Genomic DNA, 20,186 nt, shown 5'->3' on the forward strand with positions numbered 1-20,186 from the left:
AAATTCTATATATACATACACACAGTAAAATAAACTTTTCAGATTAAGAGGTAGAACATAGTAAGCATATTTTAACCAACAGTATAAATTAGAATACAGAATAAAACTGCAGATGGCAGGGCACTATTTGTTTACTTGAGTAATATTGCCCCAGCAAGGCTCTAAAGTAAACACCTTTCACACAATGTATTCAAGCGGTCCTTGCGCTAGGCACTCACAATGATTCTCAGTGTCTGTGGCACAGAAAAACAATGTCTTATTCAGGCTAAAGTTCACCTCTTTCCAAGGATTAATATTAATGAGGAAAGTAATGTACCATCAAATAGCTAAGACGCAAAACAGCAGACACTTACCATTTATACCTCTGGGTGATACTTGAGTTAGCTTAAGGCCGCTCTCCTTTATAAAACCAATAGAAACTTCAACACTGTCATCTGTAGGTCGCTCCAGCAGCAAAGTCAGCATTTCCAGTGACAGTACCTCGTGGGCCTAACACAATAAAAAGAGAAGCATGATTATTCAAAATACCCATTTGTATCAAACCAAGTGGGTATCAAAAGCAAATCTTTTTGGGGATGTCTCTACCAGCTTTGCACATCTAGAGAGTGACATTTTTGCTCATTCTTCTTTGCAAAATAGCTCAAGCTCTGTCAGATTGGATGGAGAGCGTCTGAACAGCAATTTTCAAATCTTGCCACAATTTCTCAATTGGATTTAGTTCCGGATTTTGACTGGGCCATTCGAAAACACATGAATATGCTTTGATCCAAACCATTTCATTGTAGATCTGGCTGTTATGTCACATAAAATACATTTACATTTTTGGTTGTAACATGAGAAAATGTGGAAAATTTCAAAGGGTATGAATACGTTTTCAAGGCACTGTACTTTCACGTAATGAGCTAAACAAATGTTCTATAAACTTAGATTTGTCAAAATGTTGAAAATTGTTCTTGTTTTCATTACGATATTGATTAAAATCTTACTTTTCAAAAGGGGTGTAGTCATCTATGGTGTGTGTGTGTTTATTATACATACACACAGAGGGAGAGAGTAAGAATATACTCTATACAGAGAGAGATGTCCCTGGTGTGGAATGTAGTATACTACAGAACAAAATTGCTTTTTAAGGTTATTTCCAATTTCAAAGCTATAAAAAAAAGTAAACTACCCTACATATTGCAATAATGCATTTGGTCCATTCACCCTCCAACATATATAAGAGGAATTTGTGCCCCCAGGGGACTGACAAACTACAATACTTAAGAATTTTTTTTCCTTATGCTTGGTGTCACAACGATCTTACAGCACCTACCAATGATCTTGATTTCTGTGACAGAAGAACTTATGAGAAAAAAAACAAGGGAAAGTGTTTTCGCCTTCACTAACAACAAACCTCAATTAAGAACCTAGCAGAATCTAACTTATATTTCAGACTCTCCAAATGTTTTAAAAAGGGAATATATGGCGTTTTCTAGTAATTATTAAGAAAGTATGCATATAAAGAATTTAGTAATTAAAAAGTGTCCAGGTCTGAATCAAGCTTGCAAGGGGCAGAGTTGTAAAGATAAGATCAGCCCATAATTTAGGAGATTGATCACCCTGCATCCATTGCCATTATATTCCATATAACGGAAACGGAGAAAAGAGTATGAAGGAAAGCGGAGACCATAGCAGAGGGGAATAAAGAGGCATACTACTCTGGAGAGAGCTTGCATTACTCTTATGTTGCTAGCAGGGGGTTCACCTTGTTTGGCGAGTGTGAGCACAGAAGAGGGGGCACGTATCACAATTTTTTCTGAGCACAAAGTCACTTTAGGGTTTTCAGAGAATGAAGCACTTTATTGAAGGAGATTTTTTTTTTTTTTTTTTTAAGAAGTGGAATCACTTTACCGCATAAAGGCGTATCACTGGTCATGGATTTATATTGGACAACGATGAACACTTTATAATGGGTCATTGTTTACATGTACTGTTTAGCGGTGTTTATTTTCTATCAATTAGTGGTTTTACACCTGAGCAGCAGCACCACCCGTACTGATTTAAAGCTGTATAGCATAAATAAAGTGATAAACGTATATTAACCAAAAAGGAGTGTCCTGAAAGAATACGTTTAAGTATAGGAATCAAATAGAACCTTTGATCAAACTGAATACTTTTTTATGAAGGCTGCAAATGTATAAATCACAACTACAATTCCAGTCAATTCCAAGGCAGCAAAGCTCCGATTTAGCATCACTAAGAAAGAGGTAACATCCTTGGAACTAGGATCAAATCAAACAATGCATGCTAGAATTACTGCTCATGATCTAACGTTTGCGGTGTTACCTTATCAGTGATTCCGTGCAGGACTGACATGCATGTTCGCATCGCAAGCACGGGGGGGTTTGTCTGGGGTACTTTAATGTTTTATTTTTTTTATAAATTAATAATTTTTTTTTTTTTTTCATTGATCACTTTTATTGTTGTCACAAGGAATGTAAACATCGCTGTGACAGCAATAGGCACATGACAGGTACTCTTATGAAGTGATCTGGAGTCAGTAAGACCCAAAAATCCTTCTCTGTTCCTAACACCTGGCTGTCAATCTGTTATAGGCCGGCTGGGACACTCCTCCTTCTGAATGGGTGTCATATGACGTCCTGTCAGAAGGTGCCGTGATCCGTCTCCGGCTGTGTCCCTTGGATGACAAATCACTACACTGGCCTGTTAACAGTGTCATGTGACCACTGTGACCAATGACAGCAGATCACATGACAATTGTATACAAAGGATGGCTACCTTTCATTCCATCCATTGTATACAATTGTGTTGTTGGCTGTGATTGGTCAAAGCAATCACATGGTACAGACAGGACCAATCACAGCCCATCTGTATCATGTGATGAGCTTTGCCCAATCACAGCTAATCACAACAAAAGACTGAATTAATCAATTTAATTCCATAACAATGGTTGCAAATATCAATGAAATACATTGGCAATCATAATGTGTAAAAGAAAAAAAAAATCCTGATCACTTGCCCAGAGTAGTTTAATTTTACTATGGTAACATTGTATTGCTCTGGTCACAGAGTTGAAAAAAAAAAACAAAAGTTAAAAATAAAGATAAAAGTAATTAAAAAAATATTTTAAATTAAAAAAAATTATATATATATATATATATGGCACAGTGGCTTAGTGGTTAGAACGTCTGCCGTGCAGTAAATAGGTCATGGGTTCAATTCCCAACAATGGCGCCTCCTGCATGGAGTTTGCATGTTCTCCCTCTGCTTGCGTGGGTTTGCTCTGGGTACTCCGGTTTCCTCCCAAACTCCAAAGACATGCTGGTAGGTTAATTGGCTCCTGTCTAAATTGTCCTAGTTTCATCCCTGGCCATGCAGGATCTCCTGCATGGTGGGGGTTGGGGAAAGACCTGGCAACCTACCCTGTAAAAATAATTGCTAAGCGAATTCATGGAAAAAGTCGCTTACGAGTGACGGTCCTTGCAATCGCCAAGGGTCGGATACGACTGAATGGATAGATATATATATAAATTTTTTTTTACATATTGTCACCAGTCAGTGTTCCTGATCACCACCACACCAGTTATATGATACCACTGTACTGGACTGGTAACAATATGTAAAAAAAAATAAAAAAAAAATTTAAGATTTTTATTTTAATCTCTTCATTTTCCAAAAAACTGTAAAAAAAAAAAAAATTACAACTTCAAAAAGCTCACCATGCCTCTTACTAAATACCTTGGACTGTATTTTCCAAAAATGGGTCATTTGGGGGGTATTTGTACTATCCTGGCGTTTTTGGGCCTCAAGAAATGAAATTGGTTGTCAGTACATTGATTGACTGACAGATATATATATATATACACATACATATATATACACATACACATACATACACACAGTGAGGAACAGAAGTATTTGAACACCCTGCGATTTTTGCAAGTTCTCCCAGTTAGAAATCATGGAGGGGTCTGAAATTCACATTGTAGGTGCATTCCCACTCTGAGAGACAGAATTTAAAACAAAAAATTCAGGAAATCACATTGTATGATTTTTAAAGAATTTATTTGTCTTGCACTGCTGAACATAAGTATTTGAACACCTAAGAAACAGCAAGAATTCTGTCTCTCAAAGACCTGTTACTGTGCCTTTAAAAAGTCCACCTCTACTCCACTCAATCTAACTTAGTAGCACCTGTCTGAGCTCTTTAAAGACACCTGTCCACCCCACAGTCAGTCAGATACCAACTACTACCATGGGCAAGACCAAAGAGCTGTCAAAAGACACCAGAGACAAAATTGTGGACCTCCACAAGGCTGGAAAGTGCTACGGGGCAATTTCCAAGCAGTTTGGTGAAAATAGATCAACTGTTGGAGCAATTGTTAGAAAATGGAAGAGGCTAAAGACGACTGTCAGTCTCCCTCGGACTGGGGCTCCATGCAAGATCTCACCTCGTGGGGTATCACTGATGATAAGAAAGGTGAGGAATCAGCCCGGAACTACAAGAGAGGAGCTGGTCAATGACATGAAGAGAGCTGGGACCACAGTTTCAAAGGTCACTGTTGGTAGAACACTACGCCGTCATGGTTTCAAATCATGCATTGCACGGAAGGTTCCCCTGCTCAAGTCATCACATGTCCCGGCCCATCTGAAGTTTGCCAATGACCATCTGGATGATCCAGAGGAGGCAAGGGAGAAAATCATGTGGTCAGATGAGACCAAAGTAGAATTTTTTGGTCTAAACTTCACTCATCGTGTTTGGAGTAAAAAGAAGGATGAGTTGCATCCCAAGAACACCATCCCTACTGTGAAGCATGGGGGTGGTAACATCATGCTTTGGGCGTGCTTTTCTGCGAAGGGGACAGGACGACTGCACTGTATTAAGGAGAGGATAAATGGGGCCATTTATTGTGAGATTTTGAGCAACAACCTCCTTCCCTCAGTTAGAGCATTGAAGATGGGTCGTGGCTGGGTCTTCCAACATGACAACAACCCGAAGCACACAGCCAGGATAACCAAGGAGTGGCTCCGTAAGAAGAATATCAAGGTTCTGGAGTGGCCTAGCCAGTCTCCAGACCTAAATCCAATAGAACATCTTTGGAGGGAGCTGAAAATCCGTGTTGCTCAGCGACAGCCCTGAAACCTGACAGATCTAGAGGAGATCTGTGTGGAGGAGTGGGCCAAAATCCCTGTTGCAGTGTGTGCAAACCTGGTCAAGAACTACAGGAAACGTTTGACCTCTGTAATTGCAAACAAAGGCTTCTGTACCAAATATTAACACTGATTTTTTCAGGTGTTCAAATACTTATGTTCAGCAGAGCAAGTCAAATAAATCCTTTAAAAATCATACAAAGTGATTTCCTGAATTTTTTGTTTTAAATTCTGTCTCTCAGAGTGGGAATGCACCTACAATGTGAATTTCAAACCTCTCCATGATTTCTAAGTGGGAGAACTTGCAAAATCGCAGGGTGTTCAAATACTTCTGTTCTTCACAGTGTATATGTATGTAGAGATATATATATATATATATATATATATACACACACACACACACACACACACACACACACACACACACACACACACACACACACGTACACCATGTTTTGTTGACTAACTTTCCTACAGACTAAATAATATACACTAATTTTGGGTATTTGCACCAAAGAAATGTAGCAGAATACATTTTGATCTAAATTTATGAAAAAAGGTTATTTATTTGCAAAATTTTATAACAGAAACAAAGAAAAACACATTTTTTCCAAAAGATTTGGGTTTTTGTTTATTTAGCAAAAAATAAACTCAGTGGTGATTAAATACCACCAAAAGAAAGCTCTATTTGTGTGAAAAAAAATGATAAAACCTTTTTATGGGTACAGTGCTGCATGACCCCACAATCGTCATTCAAAGTGCAACAACACTGAAAGCTGAACATTGGATTGGACAGGAAGGAGGTAAAAGTGCCCGGTATTGAAGTGGTTAAAAGCATTCGAAACACCAAGATCAGCGTTTTTGAATGCTTTCAGTTTCTTTTAAAATGTCGTCATTTAGTTCTGAGTAAACTGGAAGTGATTCAGATCATTGTTTCCAGGTTACTAGAGTGCAGAGCTGATCCCAGATTTGTACGGCTGTCCGGCCAGCCGGCAGACATGCTGGCTGGTTGCTGGGGTCTCCCAATGGGACAGCACAGCCCGAACGAGAGCCGCAGACGGTGGTGGGGGAACACGCCCCCTCCTGCTGCTTGTAAAAGCAAATCAAGGGGCTAGTTAGCAGCAGCTGCAGGCATCATCCAGGTATAACTGTCTGAAGTCCAGCAGTGTATGGGTACATTGTTGGTCCGTAAGTGGTTAAAGTATAACTAAAGGCAAAACTTATTTTAAGTTTTGGATAGAGTGCAGAGGGATTAGAACCCCTGTCAGTTCCCCTGTTAGGGAGATTTGCCCTCTCTATTTTCTTATTCACCATTATAATTGAAAGTAAAAGATAGAAGGGGAAATCTTCCAATGAGGACACTAGTTCTGGTGACCCCAAGAAATTCCCTTAATTTGCAGGGATATTCTTTCACTTCCTGTTTGGTTATGGAACAGGAAGTGGAGCGAAATCTCCACAATGGGACACAGATGGCGGATAAAAAAAAAAAAAAATCTGTTAAGTGTTATAACCCTCCCTTGCTCTATCCAAAATGAAAAAAAAAAAAGTTTTGCCTATAGATCTACTTTAATGATAAAATTGATTCATAGCAGAATAAACCCAACATGTTCCGGCGGCAACAGAGTCAATGCGGCTTAAGACATTTGGCTGTGCTTATACAGACTCAGATGAACAGATAAATACATCTGTACTGTGTTTACTGCTTCAGGAGGGCAGGTTACACTGGTGTTAGTGAATGCAGCAAATGAGGCTCCTACCAACACAGGTGCAATGACCCCTTGCTACATCAGTTTTTATGGGGGCCACAAAGAAAACCGCTCTTTTCCTCTCACTTTCTGTCCTTATGACAATGACATCGAGAAAGAAAAGATGGGGACAGAGTCAACAACAAAAACACTTTTGGTAGAGTGGGAAAGGTTAGAATATGTCAGGTCATTACTGTGTTCTGTAGTGAGTTAGGCCGGCCATACACTATACAATTTTCTTACAGTTTTCTGCCCAATTTCCTTTAGATTGGCCTTCAACTATGTAGTGCAAGGGGCGGCCTAACTGGATACAACTGAAAGTGTTGTTTAGGTTTGACCTCATATTATATGGTTTTTGGTAAATCTAAAGCAAAAATCTCAAGAAAATTGGATAATGTATGGCCAGCCTTAGTGGCCTGCAGGGTAAACCGCAGTGCCCAGCAGGGGACCAGGTAACCAGCACACCCTGAAGTGTTAGATATCAGGGACAAACTTATTTCTTCAGCAAAGAGATGATCTGAGCGCCCACTAGAAATGTAAGTATTAAACATCCATTGCGCCCCCTATGAACCAGAGTAGGTTTTACATTTCTGCTATAAGCCTACTAATTAAGCAATAACTTTGTAATTACTTGAGATACAGTAATGCATATACTGTTTTAACGTCAGACAAGTTTTCCTTTTGGTAATACTGTCTTTGAAAATTATGTTATGTTTTATGCAATCTATAGACAAAAAAACACAACTACTTTTACAAGTGTTCGTTTAAAAAAAAACAAAAAAAAAAAACAGTGTTACTGTAGATAAATAGGTAAAAAGTATACATTTTATTCTATAATTTGTCCAATTTAAAATTACTCTAAATTATGTTTCTAGTGCAAAGCACTGCAAAAGGTATTTACAAATTAAATAAGACTTTTTTCAATGTTGCACCCTTTTTATTGTGACAATTGAAACATTTTACAAATACACATTTTTAAAACATTATTAATGGCTAAACAAAAAAAGCAAAAATGTAATTGTTAAAAGATAACCTCACCTTTTGTAACGTTACACCCATATTGAGGGTGTAACATGTATCATGTTACATTGGACTCACTTCTACAAGAAATGGGGTTCACCAGTTGCTGACCCAGCTATTTCCTATTTGAATAGGACCTTGATGGTCCCGATAGATGATGGCCTGTGCACCATGGATTAGCTTGGAAGCCCTCTTTAAGGCACCATTCTCTCTGTTGGGAGCTGATCTGCAGTCTGTGGTGGCAGCTGTTGGAGTCTGCCAAGTCTTTAAAATTCTGAGAAAAGCAGATGTTCCCTTCCAGAGAATCTGATACAGAGGATCCTGCTGTCCAGCAACCACCCTTGGGCTCCAAATAAAAGCCCACATCCCAGTTTTGTAGGAACTGGATCCCCGAGCCCTTGAGCACAGCACAAATATTCCTCTGAGTGAAGGGACTTCCCCTACTGATCGCCCCTTGTTAAGGATACCTAAGGGCCTTTATGGTCAATTGGACTCAGGAGATCTCAGGTGACTGGGTCCAGATGATACAAGCTTGAATTTCTCTGCTGTTCCCCTTCACGCTTTATGTACTCAGGAGTGCCTTCAGGTCCACAAAATATATACTCTTTTCAATGTTTGTGTCATTAACTTTCTATTTGTGGTTTAATGGTAATAAATGAATATTGGATCCTATAACAGCAAATACAAAATCAAAACTCGACTTACCACATTCTGATTGATTAGATGGGCAACAAATTTTGAAGCTGTCAAACAAAGTTGCTGTAGGAAATAAAAAATAATGGACATTATTCCATGCAGATGTGAAAATCAGTATTTTTAAGTTGTCTATATGCAACACTATTGGGAAAGATGGCTTGGGAGAAATGAGTTACATGTACTACTCAATAAGTGTAACATGGCGACTCACCAACATTTATTTGTCCACTAATGGACATCATGTGTAAAAATTAATTATGGGCAGCACAAATACGTCTTCCCTATCAAGAAATCAAATATCAGATCTCAGTGCAGATTTGTACATGAAAGGTCTGTTATAGGTTAAAGGTATTCTTACAGTTTAATAGTCTATTTTGCAAATAGTAAGGTTTGCTTTCAAAATGGCAAGAATAAAAGCAAAATCTTAGATTATTAAAACATAATTTTATAATTGCTAACTTTATAATAAAAAAACATCAAATTCACAACTGTTTTTTGTGTGGGATGGGAGGTCATCGAGTAATAAAAAAAGGACAAAAACACAGGGAACGAAATGTGATCAAAAGACAAGAAAAACACTTGCACTACAATAACAAAAAACGGAAAGATTGTTCCTTACCTTATCATTCCTTCTGTATCCTTTACGGAAATTTAGGATAAGTCTCTTTAGAATCAATTCTCCTATCATAGGGAACTTGGAGTTGATGATTGCCACTACAGCAGCATACACATGGGTGAAGATGGGTGATGCACTCTGAGCTTGAAGAACTGACCTAGCCAGCAGGCCTCTACGAGAAAGAAACAAGCAGTATATTTATGGCAAGTACATATTGAGTTATTACTAAAATGTTTACCTTAAAATACATTTTAATGCCACCTTAAAGTATTTACTGTATTCTTCTTAAAGGAGAAGTTCCGTTTTTAGGGTTGAACATGTAACATGTCCCCATAGCTGCAGCTGTGCCCACCACCCCACCCCCCTCCCTCTGATAGTTTCCCCCAGTACTGTCAAATTTGAAAACAGCATGGCTGTGCGGGGCTCCAAAAAAAAAAAAAAGTGCATTTATTATTTTTGTTCAAAAGGTGAACTTATCCTTTAAGACTACATTCACATCTAGGTGTTCCTGGAAAGTGTGATAATATCACAGAAAACATGCATTTTGCTGTATGTTTCAGAAATGTGCTGCAAACACATCGAAATCTCATGTTGCACTTGCAGTTCCATTAATTAGTAATGGCATCTCTGTGTGACGAGCAGAAACGCTTCTAGACACAAAAAAAAAAAAAAAGGTGCGTGGGAATGCGATTTCCTGGTATGTTCAGATGTGATATAGAAAACAATAAGACCACGCATAATTAAAAACAAAACATATACAGTAACAACCAGTCCCAAATAAGTAGACCCAGTCGCTTCTGGATGACGATCTTGTATCGAAACACGTCGATGTTTGATGATGTAATTTCCGCTGACGTTACGTCACGTCCGCCCCGTGGAACGCACGCCACTCTGGTGAGCATCCAGTGCAGTGTACTCCATCTCTGAGTAACAAAGCTGAATACACCAGGTGTCGGGACCAGACACCCTGTTTGTGAGTGTGTTTTATTGATTTTTACCCCCAATAAATATACCATACAGGTTTACACTATAGGATGCCCCTTTATTCTCTATTTTTTCTTTACATTGTGATACATATTCATCCAATTTTTTTGCACCTGCGAGGGTCTGGAGACCACCAACCTTTTGGCAACTACTTTGTTGAGCCTCATGGATCATCTTAGGATAGGAGTATAGGCTCATATATTGGAGACCACCAGCAATTTGAGATATACCCTTAGAAAGCGCGAATGACCATTCTAGAAACAGATGGTCAGTGAGTCAGTCCACGTGGGGCACTTTAGTCAAGGACAGTGGAACACTTTTTTGAAGATTATATATTGAGCACCAGCACTAGGTCTACTTATTTGGGACTGGTTGTTATAGTATATATGTATATGTTTTGTTTTTAATTATGTGTGGTCGTATTGTTTTCTATATTATTTCATTGTGATAATTTTACACAAGTAGAGGACTGCAGCAATAGGTTTATTTTGGGTATTCACTTATTTTGTAGCATCACATATCCAATAGCGCATGAGCACCTTGATTACTATGTTCAGATGTGAACGGGTCCTAAGAAAAATAATTTGCACCCACAGACAGTTGAAGATGGTCATTATCACATTATCATAAGAGCAGAGTTTGTAAATTGATTCTGAACCTTCTACAAGCAGGTACTGATACTTCACTCTTTTACTGTATGTTGTACAGTGAAAGATCAGACGTTCTGCGCTTAAGCTGGTATTGCAGTCTGCCGAGCATGTCTATTGTAGCAAGCTGCTAGGGGTTGAGCAGACATCACCCAGCATTCTTGGGGAGATAGCTACTCATGACCAGCTTATTGTTTTTCAGTATGAGCAGCCAAGTAAACTTGCATTGAGTAAGAAGCAATAAACTAAGCAGATCTTACCCAATTAAAATTAAAACAATTTTTGAAAAGAATTGCAACTTAAAACATTGAAGGCCTGTTTACAGCATGTTGTTGCATCACACGTTTATTGTGAGCATGTGATATGGTGTAATGAGAGAGAGAGAAAACAATAAGTAATGCACTCAACCACCATGGCCTGTATGCACGCTCATCATGCAAGACTCCATTGCTGAAGTAAAAGCATGCTGAAGCTCCTTTAAAGTTTGCCGCACAACATTTAGGCAAGCCTGTGAAATACTGGGAGAATATAGTCTGGTCAGGTGCGACCAAAATTTAACTCTTTGGATGCCATATTACACAGCATGTTTGCAGGTCAAATGGCACTGTGCAAAATCCCAAAAACACCATACCGACAATGAAGTTTGGAGGTGGGAACATCATGGAGCAGGGTTGTTTTTCAGCATACAGTACTGGAAAACTTCATATCATTGAAGGAAGGATGAATGGAAAAATGTACCAAGACATTTTTGATAAAAATCTGCTGCCATCTACCAGGATGATGAAGAGGAAACGAGGGTGGACAATGATCCTAGGCACAAAGCCAAGGAAACTCTGTTAGTTTCAAAGAAAGAAAATAAAGCTGCTATAATCACCTAACTTGAATCCAATAGAAAATCTATGGAAAAAATTAAAACTCAGAGTTCAGGAGGGCGGAGCAGGCTTACGGCGAGTGAGCAGCGAGTGGTCGGAACTCTGGCTGGGACACATCATCCTGCAGCCATCCTGACAAACAAACAGAGGGCAGCAATGCTGTACCCCCAAGGAGACCTGAAGGAGGGCTGAGGCAGGTGAGCACCTCACAATGGTGAAAATCGGGCAGGCTGGAAATCCTCAGGAGAGCACCTGGCTAGATTTGCCTGGGGCTCTCAAGATTGCGGATGCGGTCAGGACACATGTGGAGGAGAGGAATGGCAGACACGGTCGGGACACACGTGGAGGAGCTGCCACAAACATTCTCCACGGCTGTGAATAATGTGCTGCCGGGATGCTCCTTGCCTAAGAGGGATTGCTCCTCTAAGAAGGAACAGTCTCTGGTCAGTCTGCCAGGAACTGAAGATGGTGGAGGGAACAGAGGAGAGGGAGAGCAGCAGGAGCCATTGCTGAAACAGATCATGTCAGCCAACTCTCACGGATCACATTGATGGGTTTAAAGTTGCTCTGTCATTTCTGAAGCAAGACATGCAAACAGTTAAAGAAAAAGCTGCTGAGGCCAAACAACAGATCAGTGATATGAAAGACATAATTCATCCTTTACAGGGATCTGTGCAAAATGCTACCAAGGAGTCATAATGGCAAGTTGGGAGATATAGGAGACAGGCTGAGACGCAATATCATCAGGCTAGTGGGCTTTCCAGAAGGGCTGAAGGAAAACAGCCTGAGGATTTTCTGGAAAGTTGGCTTGAGGAACGTATGGAAGCTTGTACTTTCTCCCGTCTATTTGCCATAGAACAGGCACACAGGATTCCCATGCGGGCTTCGTGTCCAGGAGCTCCTCCGAGGCCTATGATAGTACGTATACTACACTTTTGGGAGTGGCCAACTAACATGGTTGGCCATGTTAAGTATCTGCCGAGGGAAATTTAGGATCATTCTCCCATGGAAATTGGTTTGCTGTTGGGGGTATGTCCCGGAATTAACCATTGGTGTATGATTGCAGGAGGAATATGTGAAACTAGGTTGTATGGAGGCAATAAACCATTACTGGAAGGATAATTATACTGAGGCTGATATGTCTAACTGCCAAGGTCTTTGCAGGAGACTCTTATAGTTTTCTCCCAAAACCGGGAAAAGATCCCCTGGAGTGTGAATCATACTGGCCCTTTTCCTTGATTAAATCGGATGTTAAAATTTTGGCAAAAGTGTTGGCGAGGTGCTTACAAAAAGTGATTCTAAAGCTAGTCGGGTTTTACCAGACTGGCTTTATACCCATTAATATGGGCTTTGTGCCCATATTAATCTTAGGCAGCTCTTCATTAATTTGCAAGTAATGCATGATAACACAGCGGACAGAGTGATAGTATCATTAGTTACAAAAAAAAGCATTTGAATCAGTAGAATGGGCATATCTCTTTCCACTCTTGGCTAAGTTTGGCTTTGGTCCCAAGTTCATTTCATGGGTGAAGCTTTTATATTGAGAGCCTGGAGCTCACATTAGGACTAATGGACTCATTGGAAGCTTTTCAAATCCATAGGGGCACCAGACAGGGTTGCCCCTTATCACCTCTATTTGCACGGGCCATTGAGCCATTGGCTGTGAGGTTGAGAGAGAATGTGGGAGTCCAGGGTCTAAGGGTAGGAGGGCTGGAGGAGTGTGTATCACTATATGCTGCTATGTTATTATATTTAAATGATGCCCATGTGTCCTTAGGTAGAGCCTTTTCGTTGATCCAAGACTTGAGATTATTCAGGGTTTCAAATAAATTGCTCTAAATCTGCTTTTTTTCCCCTTGGATGGCCAGTGGCTGTTGATTTAGAATCTAGGGTGCCCCATTGGGATATAGGATAAATGTAAATATATTGGGATTACTATACAACTTCCATTACATTCATACTTAAATGCTCATACAATGGACCAAAGATTATTGTTTAAATAAAGGGTTTGTACTTGGAAGGACTTGCCCCTGACCTTCTTGGGGAGGGTAAATTTGTTTAAAATGCTTTATCTTCCGAAGTTTCTGTATATTCTCTCCAATGTGCACCCATTTATATTCCTAAAAAGTTTTTCAAAATGTATTAATTCCCTGCTTGGTTCCTTCTTATGGGGTTTTAAGCCTCCCGGGGTAGCCCTGGAAATACTCCAATTGCCAGTACATGGGGGGGACTGGTTCTTCCTGACCTACGAATGTATTATTTTGCCTCTCAGTCAATGTATGCACACTGGAGAATGTTCCCGCATCTAAATAATGCCGCCACTGCCGTGGAGGCGGCTGTGGTTACTTACTATGAGGCTCTGCTAAACTATTTTTATCGAAGAGAGGTTCCATCAAAAGACAGTATGACTATCCTATCAGTGTCCAAAAAAATTCTTACCGTATGTGCGAAACAAATTTCAGATAGCCTAGCCATGTCTCTAAGTGCACCTCTTTGGTGTAATCCAAATTTGACTGAATTTTATAAACTTGAGGGGGGACACCAATGGGCCTAATGTGGTATCAAATATGCTCATCAGCTTTACGACTAGGGTCGACTTAGGGTAACAACGAATCCCAGACATAGTCTGTTTTTTTGTTTTTGGATGGGTGGAGAAGCTTTATCCCGGCTAGTTTTTTGTTTCTCTATTGTGGTTTTGGTCTTTCTTCATGTTTGAGGATCTTTTGAATTTGGAAGGGTTTAATTGAGTAGTTTTTTTCATGTTTATGCATAAAATAAATGCTTTATGTGAATGTGATAATCATCACCATATACTAACTGAAATTGTGTGTCACTGTTTTGCCGGACAATGGTTTGGGTATAACCTGGAAAGATTGGAATTGTGTAGCATTCTTATTGTATTACTGCTTGATGATGGTTTTGACTTGCGTGCTTATTTTGCTCTGTAACTGTTTGCATATGGCAATAAAAAACGTTTTAAAAAAAAAAAAAAAAAAAAAAAAAAAAGACCAGAGTACACAGAAGAGGTCCACAGAACCTTCAAGATATAAAGACTGTTTGTGTGGAAGAATGGGCCCAAATCACACCTGAGCAATGCATTCGACTTGTTTCTCCATACAGGGTGTGTCTTGAAGCTGTCATTAACAGCAAAGGATTTTGTGCAAAGTAGTAAATAAATTTCAGTTAGCGTGTTCAGTACTTTTTCCCTGTGTCATTTGATTTTATTACACAACTTCATTTCTGAACTTATTTGTTTTGGTTTCTTTGTATGTATGGATTGCAAGGGCTGTTACCGACATGTGGTGAAAATTTCATGTCAATAGCATCTTTAGAAATATATTTACTGAGCAAATTGGTGACGTGTTCAATACTTACACACATATAAACCACTTGCTGCTCTGGAAAATTTTCAGACATATTTCAGAAACGGCTTAAAGTACGCAGTCTACAAATTAAATTTACACTGCCAATAATTTTTAAAGCTGACTTCAAGGTAAAATACAAAACTCGAAGGATTGTGCTAATTAAAAATCAATAAGCGTGTTTTATATTCACCCTGTGTACAGGTACCTGAATTTGACTTACTAACAGCCTCTTCCAATCCACTGTACATCAGAATTCACACCAGAGCTTCAATTTTGTATTTAGCGGTTCTGAAGGAGCTCAGCTTTAAAGTCTAATTAACCTGTTAGTGCCTTTGATTAAGACTACTTTAAGTTGTATGTAATTTATATTCAATATTTGTAGCTCATAATAAGGGTGGTCCATTCATTTACGTTTCAAAGTCTGCTCCATCAACAGATTCACATGCTGGACTGACAAACCCCTAATAGCTGGAGGAGATCAAGAGTAGTTGAACTGCTTTCATGTCTGGAATATCTTGAAACACAAAATCACAGACATGAGAGGAGTGTACAGACTGTTCATTAAATACAAGGCAGCAAGGTAAGCCAGTGAACACAGCACAGACCTGAAGGACAGCAAAACAGAGATAGGAGGAACAGTCATTTACAGTCTAAGGTATGACAGTTACAATCAGTCATTACAACACAATAATAAGCTTGAAGAATGACTTTAATTCAACATAGTATATACCTCCAATACCAACCAAGGGCACCAGAAATGTTGACCTTGTGTAGGTCGCACTAGAAGTGAACAATCAGCGGTTTCTGAAGACTATACTGCTTTTTCTAAAGTAATGGTTTGGTGTCCATCATATACAATAGGATACAATATATTAATTGCTTGTCTTCAAGGGCAATATGACAGCTAGCCAGGCAGTATGTAGCCAAATCCCAGATGAGCATAACTAAAAATGTCATTCCTTTACACTAGGATAATTCTATACAGCTATCCCTACACAAACAGTGAAAATTGTCATTAGGTATGACATGTTGCAGGACTGACAGGTCAGGTTGTATAGGCTTAAACATCCATAAAACATCTTTTCAATTAAAAGTATCCCATAATAAATTGTTTTCCTGTAATTGAAGGCCATACAGTGCATTGATTTTTCATGGAATTTAATAAATTTGGTTCAAATAATTTCAAAGCATGTAAAAAAAAAAGTTCTATTGATTGCAGATAGATAGTTGTAATTTCCATTCTTATTAGCATATTACTTTGTTCTCTACACTGTCTAAATAGCTAAAGGCAGTACAAGATTTGGATCCATATGCCCATCAGACACTCTGAAACAGAATGGTTGACATTTGCTATAACATCATTATCCCTATTCTACAGGTAACCTTGGTGCAGTAACTGGTTACGAAGTACAGACCTCAAATAATCATGAAATTTCTAAGCAAGTATAGGATGCAATGACTGCATGGCACTACAATACTTCCACAAGGAAAGTTCAATAAATGTCAGGCTTTTATTGACTAACTGCAAAAAAAAAAAAAAAAAAATCCACATCAACCAAAACTGAATTAACATGTTTAACTTTCATGCTTACAAGCATAGTGCTTGTGAATTCCGCTGTTTAAGGCTTCGAGTGTGATTTCTGCATCTGCCAGTGGAAATCACATTATTCTCTATGGTGCCCATTCACATCAATGCAACAAAGTGCAGGGCAATTTTTGAAATGGTGCATGCGCTTTAAAGAATAATTCCTGGTATGAGTATTTTATGCATAGTAAAAAAAAAAACCTCTCTAGCAATATACACCAAACTGAGCATGTGAATGTGACCACTGATTCAGTCTGTAACAGGTGATAAATTCAACAAGAGGAGGGCCAGAGAAGAAAGGATCAAACAGCCTTTTTACACAATGCAGAGGATTAACCCCTTAGGTTCCACAGTGAGTATAACAAGCATGCTTTACTGCATATACAGACTGATTTTAGTGTTGTGGGTTCAGTAACAATTAAGGCTTTATGCACACAGAGCCAAAGTCTCCACACAAGTTGTTGCTGGCAACAAGACCATGTGTAAAACGTCTCCACATGATGTATGTATGTATGTATGTATGTATGTAACATTAGTCCTAGGTTTACATGCTGTCCAATGTTTACAGTAGGAAAAAGGCATTCCTCAGGCAGTTCTATAAACTTAAATTCCACTTTATCTGTCAGCAAAAAATCTTGGCTTTCAGGTTCAACTCAAACAAATTAGGTGCAGCTTCTTATTAGGGCAGTATAGGCTTATGGTCCATACACACGATAAGAAAACCATTTTTGTACGATGACTGATCTTCCGATAATCGGATCGTTGGTACACAGCTTTTGAGAGTATCACGACAATTAATACCACAATATCCGTAGGGGCAAGCACGAAAATGTTTCTCGTACAATACCAGATTATACGATTTTCATTTGATCAGTACAGTAGTTAAAATAGTAAATAATAAATAGTAAATAGTAAATAGTAAAATTGTTAAAAATACAACACAAATACAATACATTACTTCACTTTTTAATTTTTTTTCTTTAGTATGAGAATTTTCTTAAGTTTAGTACCCTTTTAATTTTCAATAAGGAGACAAGCATGCAAAAAAACCCCAAACAAAACAAAACACGGATGATCATTCGTCTGACATTCTTATCGTGTGTACGAGGCATTGACAGAGCAGAAGCAGCGCGATTAGCTTCAGCACATATCCAAAATCGAAAAGAAAGTAAGGCTCAACAACCAGGTGTTTCATTCAAGTAAGTTTTTCCCAGTGAGATCCCAGCTACACAGAGCTCTTCTCTGTAGACTCTAATAATCCCTTCTCTCTCTTCACCAGGAATGTAAGTGAAGTACATGCCCCCTACAACCTCTACCCCCTCTTGACCCTAGGCTAACTCTCCACAATGCAAACAGCGTAAATGTATGCCATTTGTTGCCGCCGCTCAGGTTTGGCAATCAAAAATGTGCAATTATATACCTTTAAGGTTTGAATGTCAGCCCTTTAAAGAGTCATTCATGCACCAACCGTGCACGTGCAGAATGCCCTTGGCAGTCTCTCTCAAAAGACTGAAGGCTGACTATTCTACACATGCACTACAGCAATGACTCTGATTACACATTTTTGATGTTTACATGCATAGCACACTGTAAACGTTAGCACAAACACCAAAATGCACCTGTGTGCATGGGCCTATAGTATAACAAATTATTGATCTAAATAGAAATAATTGTACATCCATGTGTAAGAGCCCTGAAAAAAGTCTTTAAAACAGAAACAAGAATATGCCAGTGATATAATTTAAAGCCCATTTGAACTTTCAATCTGAATTAGCTAAATATGTTTTAGGTGTATCACAAAAAAAAAAAAAAAAAAAAAAAAAAAAGGGATGATAAAAGTTCTGAGGCTTTTTTTTAGAAAGCAATCACATCCTAAGTAGAATTGCCTGTCACCTGTCAGCGGGATTCATAATGGGACTCTCTCTCTCTGTATGTGGAAGCAGTGATCTCTCTGCAGAGGTCCAATACTCCCTGCTGGGTCAGAGCCAAAGCTCTATAAATCAGCAGGAACATAAGCTTTGCTGATTATGGAGCTATATATCTGACCCAGTTTGGGGCATATTGAACATCCACAGAGGGACCGCTGCTTTCTAACAGAGAGCAAGGGCATGACCCTTCAGCTGCTGGCAGGGGACAGGCTTTTCCACTAGGGCTGTAGCTGCTCTACAAAGAAAGCAAACTGTAAGACATCAAACATCTTTTGTTTCGATGCATTTGGAATGTATTTAGCAGATTTAAACGGAGTCCACTTTGGCTTTAATGTGTGACTTCAACATTGTACCGGTCACAGTAAAAGCTTAAAAAATACTGACGAAAAACTGAGGGGAAAAAACAAAACACAATAAAACACATTACAGAATTTCTACATACCGCCCACGAATTATGTTTTCTTGAAGGAGCTCCTGAATAATATTCCCAATGTTAGACACGTTGACTTTGTTAATGAGACCATTAATTGACTTCTTTAATGCTTCCCAGCTCATTCTCTGATAAGCTAAGCTGTTGAACAAGAACAAAGCATTAGCACAAACCAAACAAGAACCCAAAGTCATTGTACAGCACTATATTGTACAGCACTGATCAAACTTTTTGGCGCTATATAAATACTGTATAATAATAATTGTACAATACAACCTCAATACTTATAAAACAGTATTTTAAAGACATAGCTTGACTTGCCTATAGTTGTTACTTAACTTGTCAATACTTAAAGGGAATTTTGTCAATACTTAAAGGGAATTTATAGTTACTTTGTACATACGTGCATATATTATTATGCTCACAACTAAAACAAATAAAACTAGAAAATCTACAATTTCGGGGGAAATTGTGTGAAGTGTTCTTGCATCAAAATCTAACCAAGTGATTGATGAAATGTAAGCAGTGCACATGGCAAGCCTGATAGAGTGAGAACTGCATTTCAACTTGGTGACTCAGCTGCCTCGTGAGTCATGTTAGGTTGCTATAGCAACTCACTCAGTCAGGAAGCTGACAGGCTTTTCTAAACACACTGCTCCAACTTGCCAACTTCACTGGCGTTTGCCATCTTCAAACACTTGTAGTTTTAAAAGTATAAATGCTACTGCGAAGAGCTTGATATTGCAAGATTTACAAGAACAGACCTACATTTTGATGTATAGTATGTCGCTGAAATATCAAAAATGAAGGCACAGTCGCAGTTAAAAATGTCCCTTAAAATTTCAGGTGGCTGTGAATTTTCAATGAAAGTCAATGGGAGGGGTGAGTTGCAAACAAATGGTCATATTGTGAAAACTATCAGGACTGTGTCTTAGCCGTGAACATTTTTAGTGACAGCAGGGATAGCTGAACGTTTTGATATAATATATGTGTAGGTGGGCTTGAAAATGACAGAGTGATGGCAGTTTACAAATCATGTTCTGATTTTTCCTTCCACACTGTAGCTTTGTCAGTTCCCACTCTAGTTGCTCCATTCATTCCTATGGGAAAATTTCACCACAAAAAACGTGATATTTCGTGAACG

At 38.8% G+C, this 20,186-nt stretch overlaps 1 protein-coding gene across 1 annotated transcript in view; it reads right to left on the reverse strand.

The window, feature by feature from the left end:
• Positions 1-20,186, reverse strand: part of CWC22 (CWC22 spliceosome associated protein) — a gene marked incomplete at its 3' end in the record, with an annotated part of 98,519 nt that overhangs the window by 51,837 nt on the left and 26,496 nt on the right. The window contains exons 5-8 of the mRNA XM_089680899.1: positions 19,055-19,183; positions 9,235-9,403; positions 8,625-8,678; positions 354-489 (exon numbers count right to left, since the gene is read on the reverse strand). Of these exons, the coding sequence (XP_089537025.1) occupies positions 354-489; positions 8,625-8,678; positions 9,235-9,403; positions 19,055-19,183 (488 nt within the window). The remainder of the gene's footprint in view (positions 1-353; positions 490-8,624; positions 8,679-9,234; positions 9,404-19,054; positions 19,184-20,186) is intronic.

This window comes from Staurois parvus, unplaced genomic scaffold, assembly GCF_062004578.1.
Source record: "Staurois parvus isolate SC_StPar_1 unplaced genomic scaffold, SC_StPar_1.0 ptg000251l, whole genome shotgun sequence".
Classification (NCBI taxonomy): Eukaryota; Metazoa; Chordata; class Amphibia; order Anura; family Ranidae; genus Staurois; species Staurois parvus.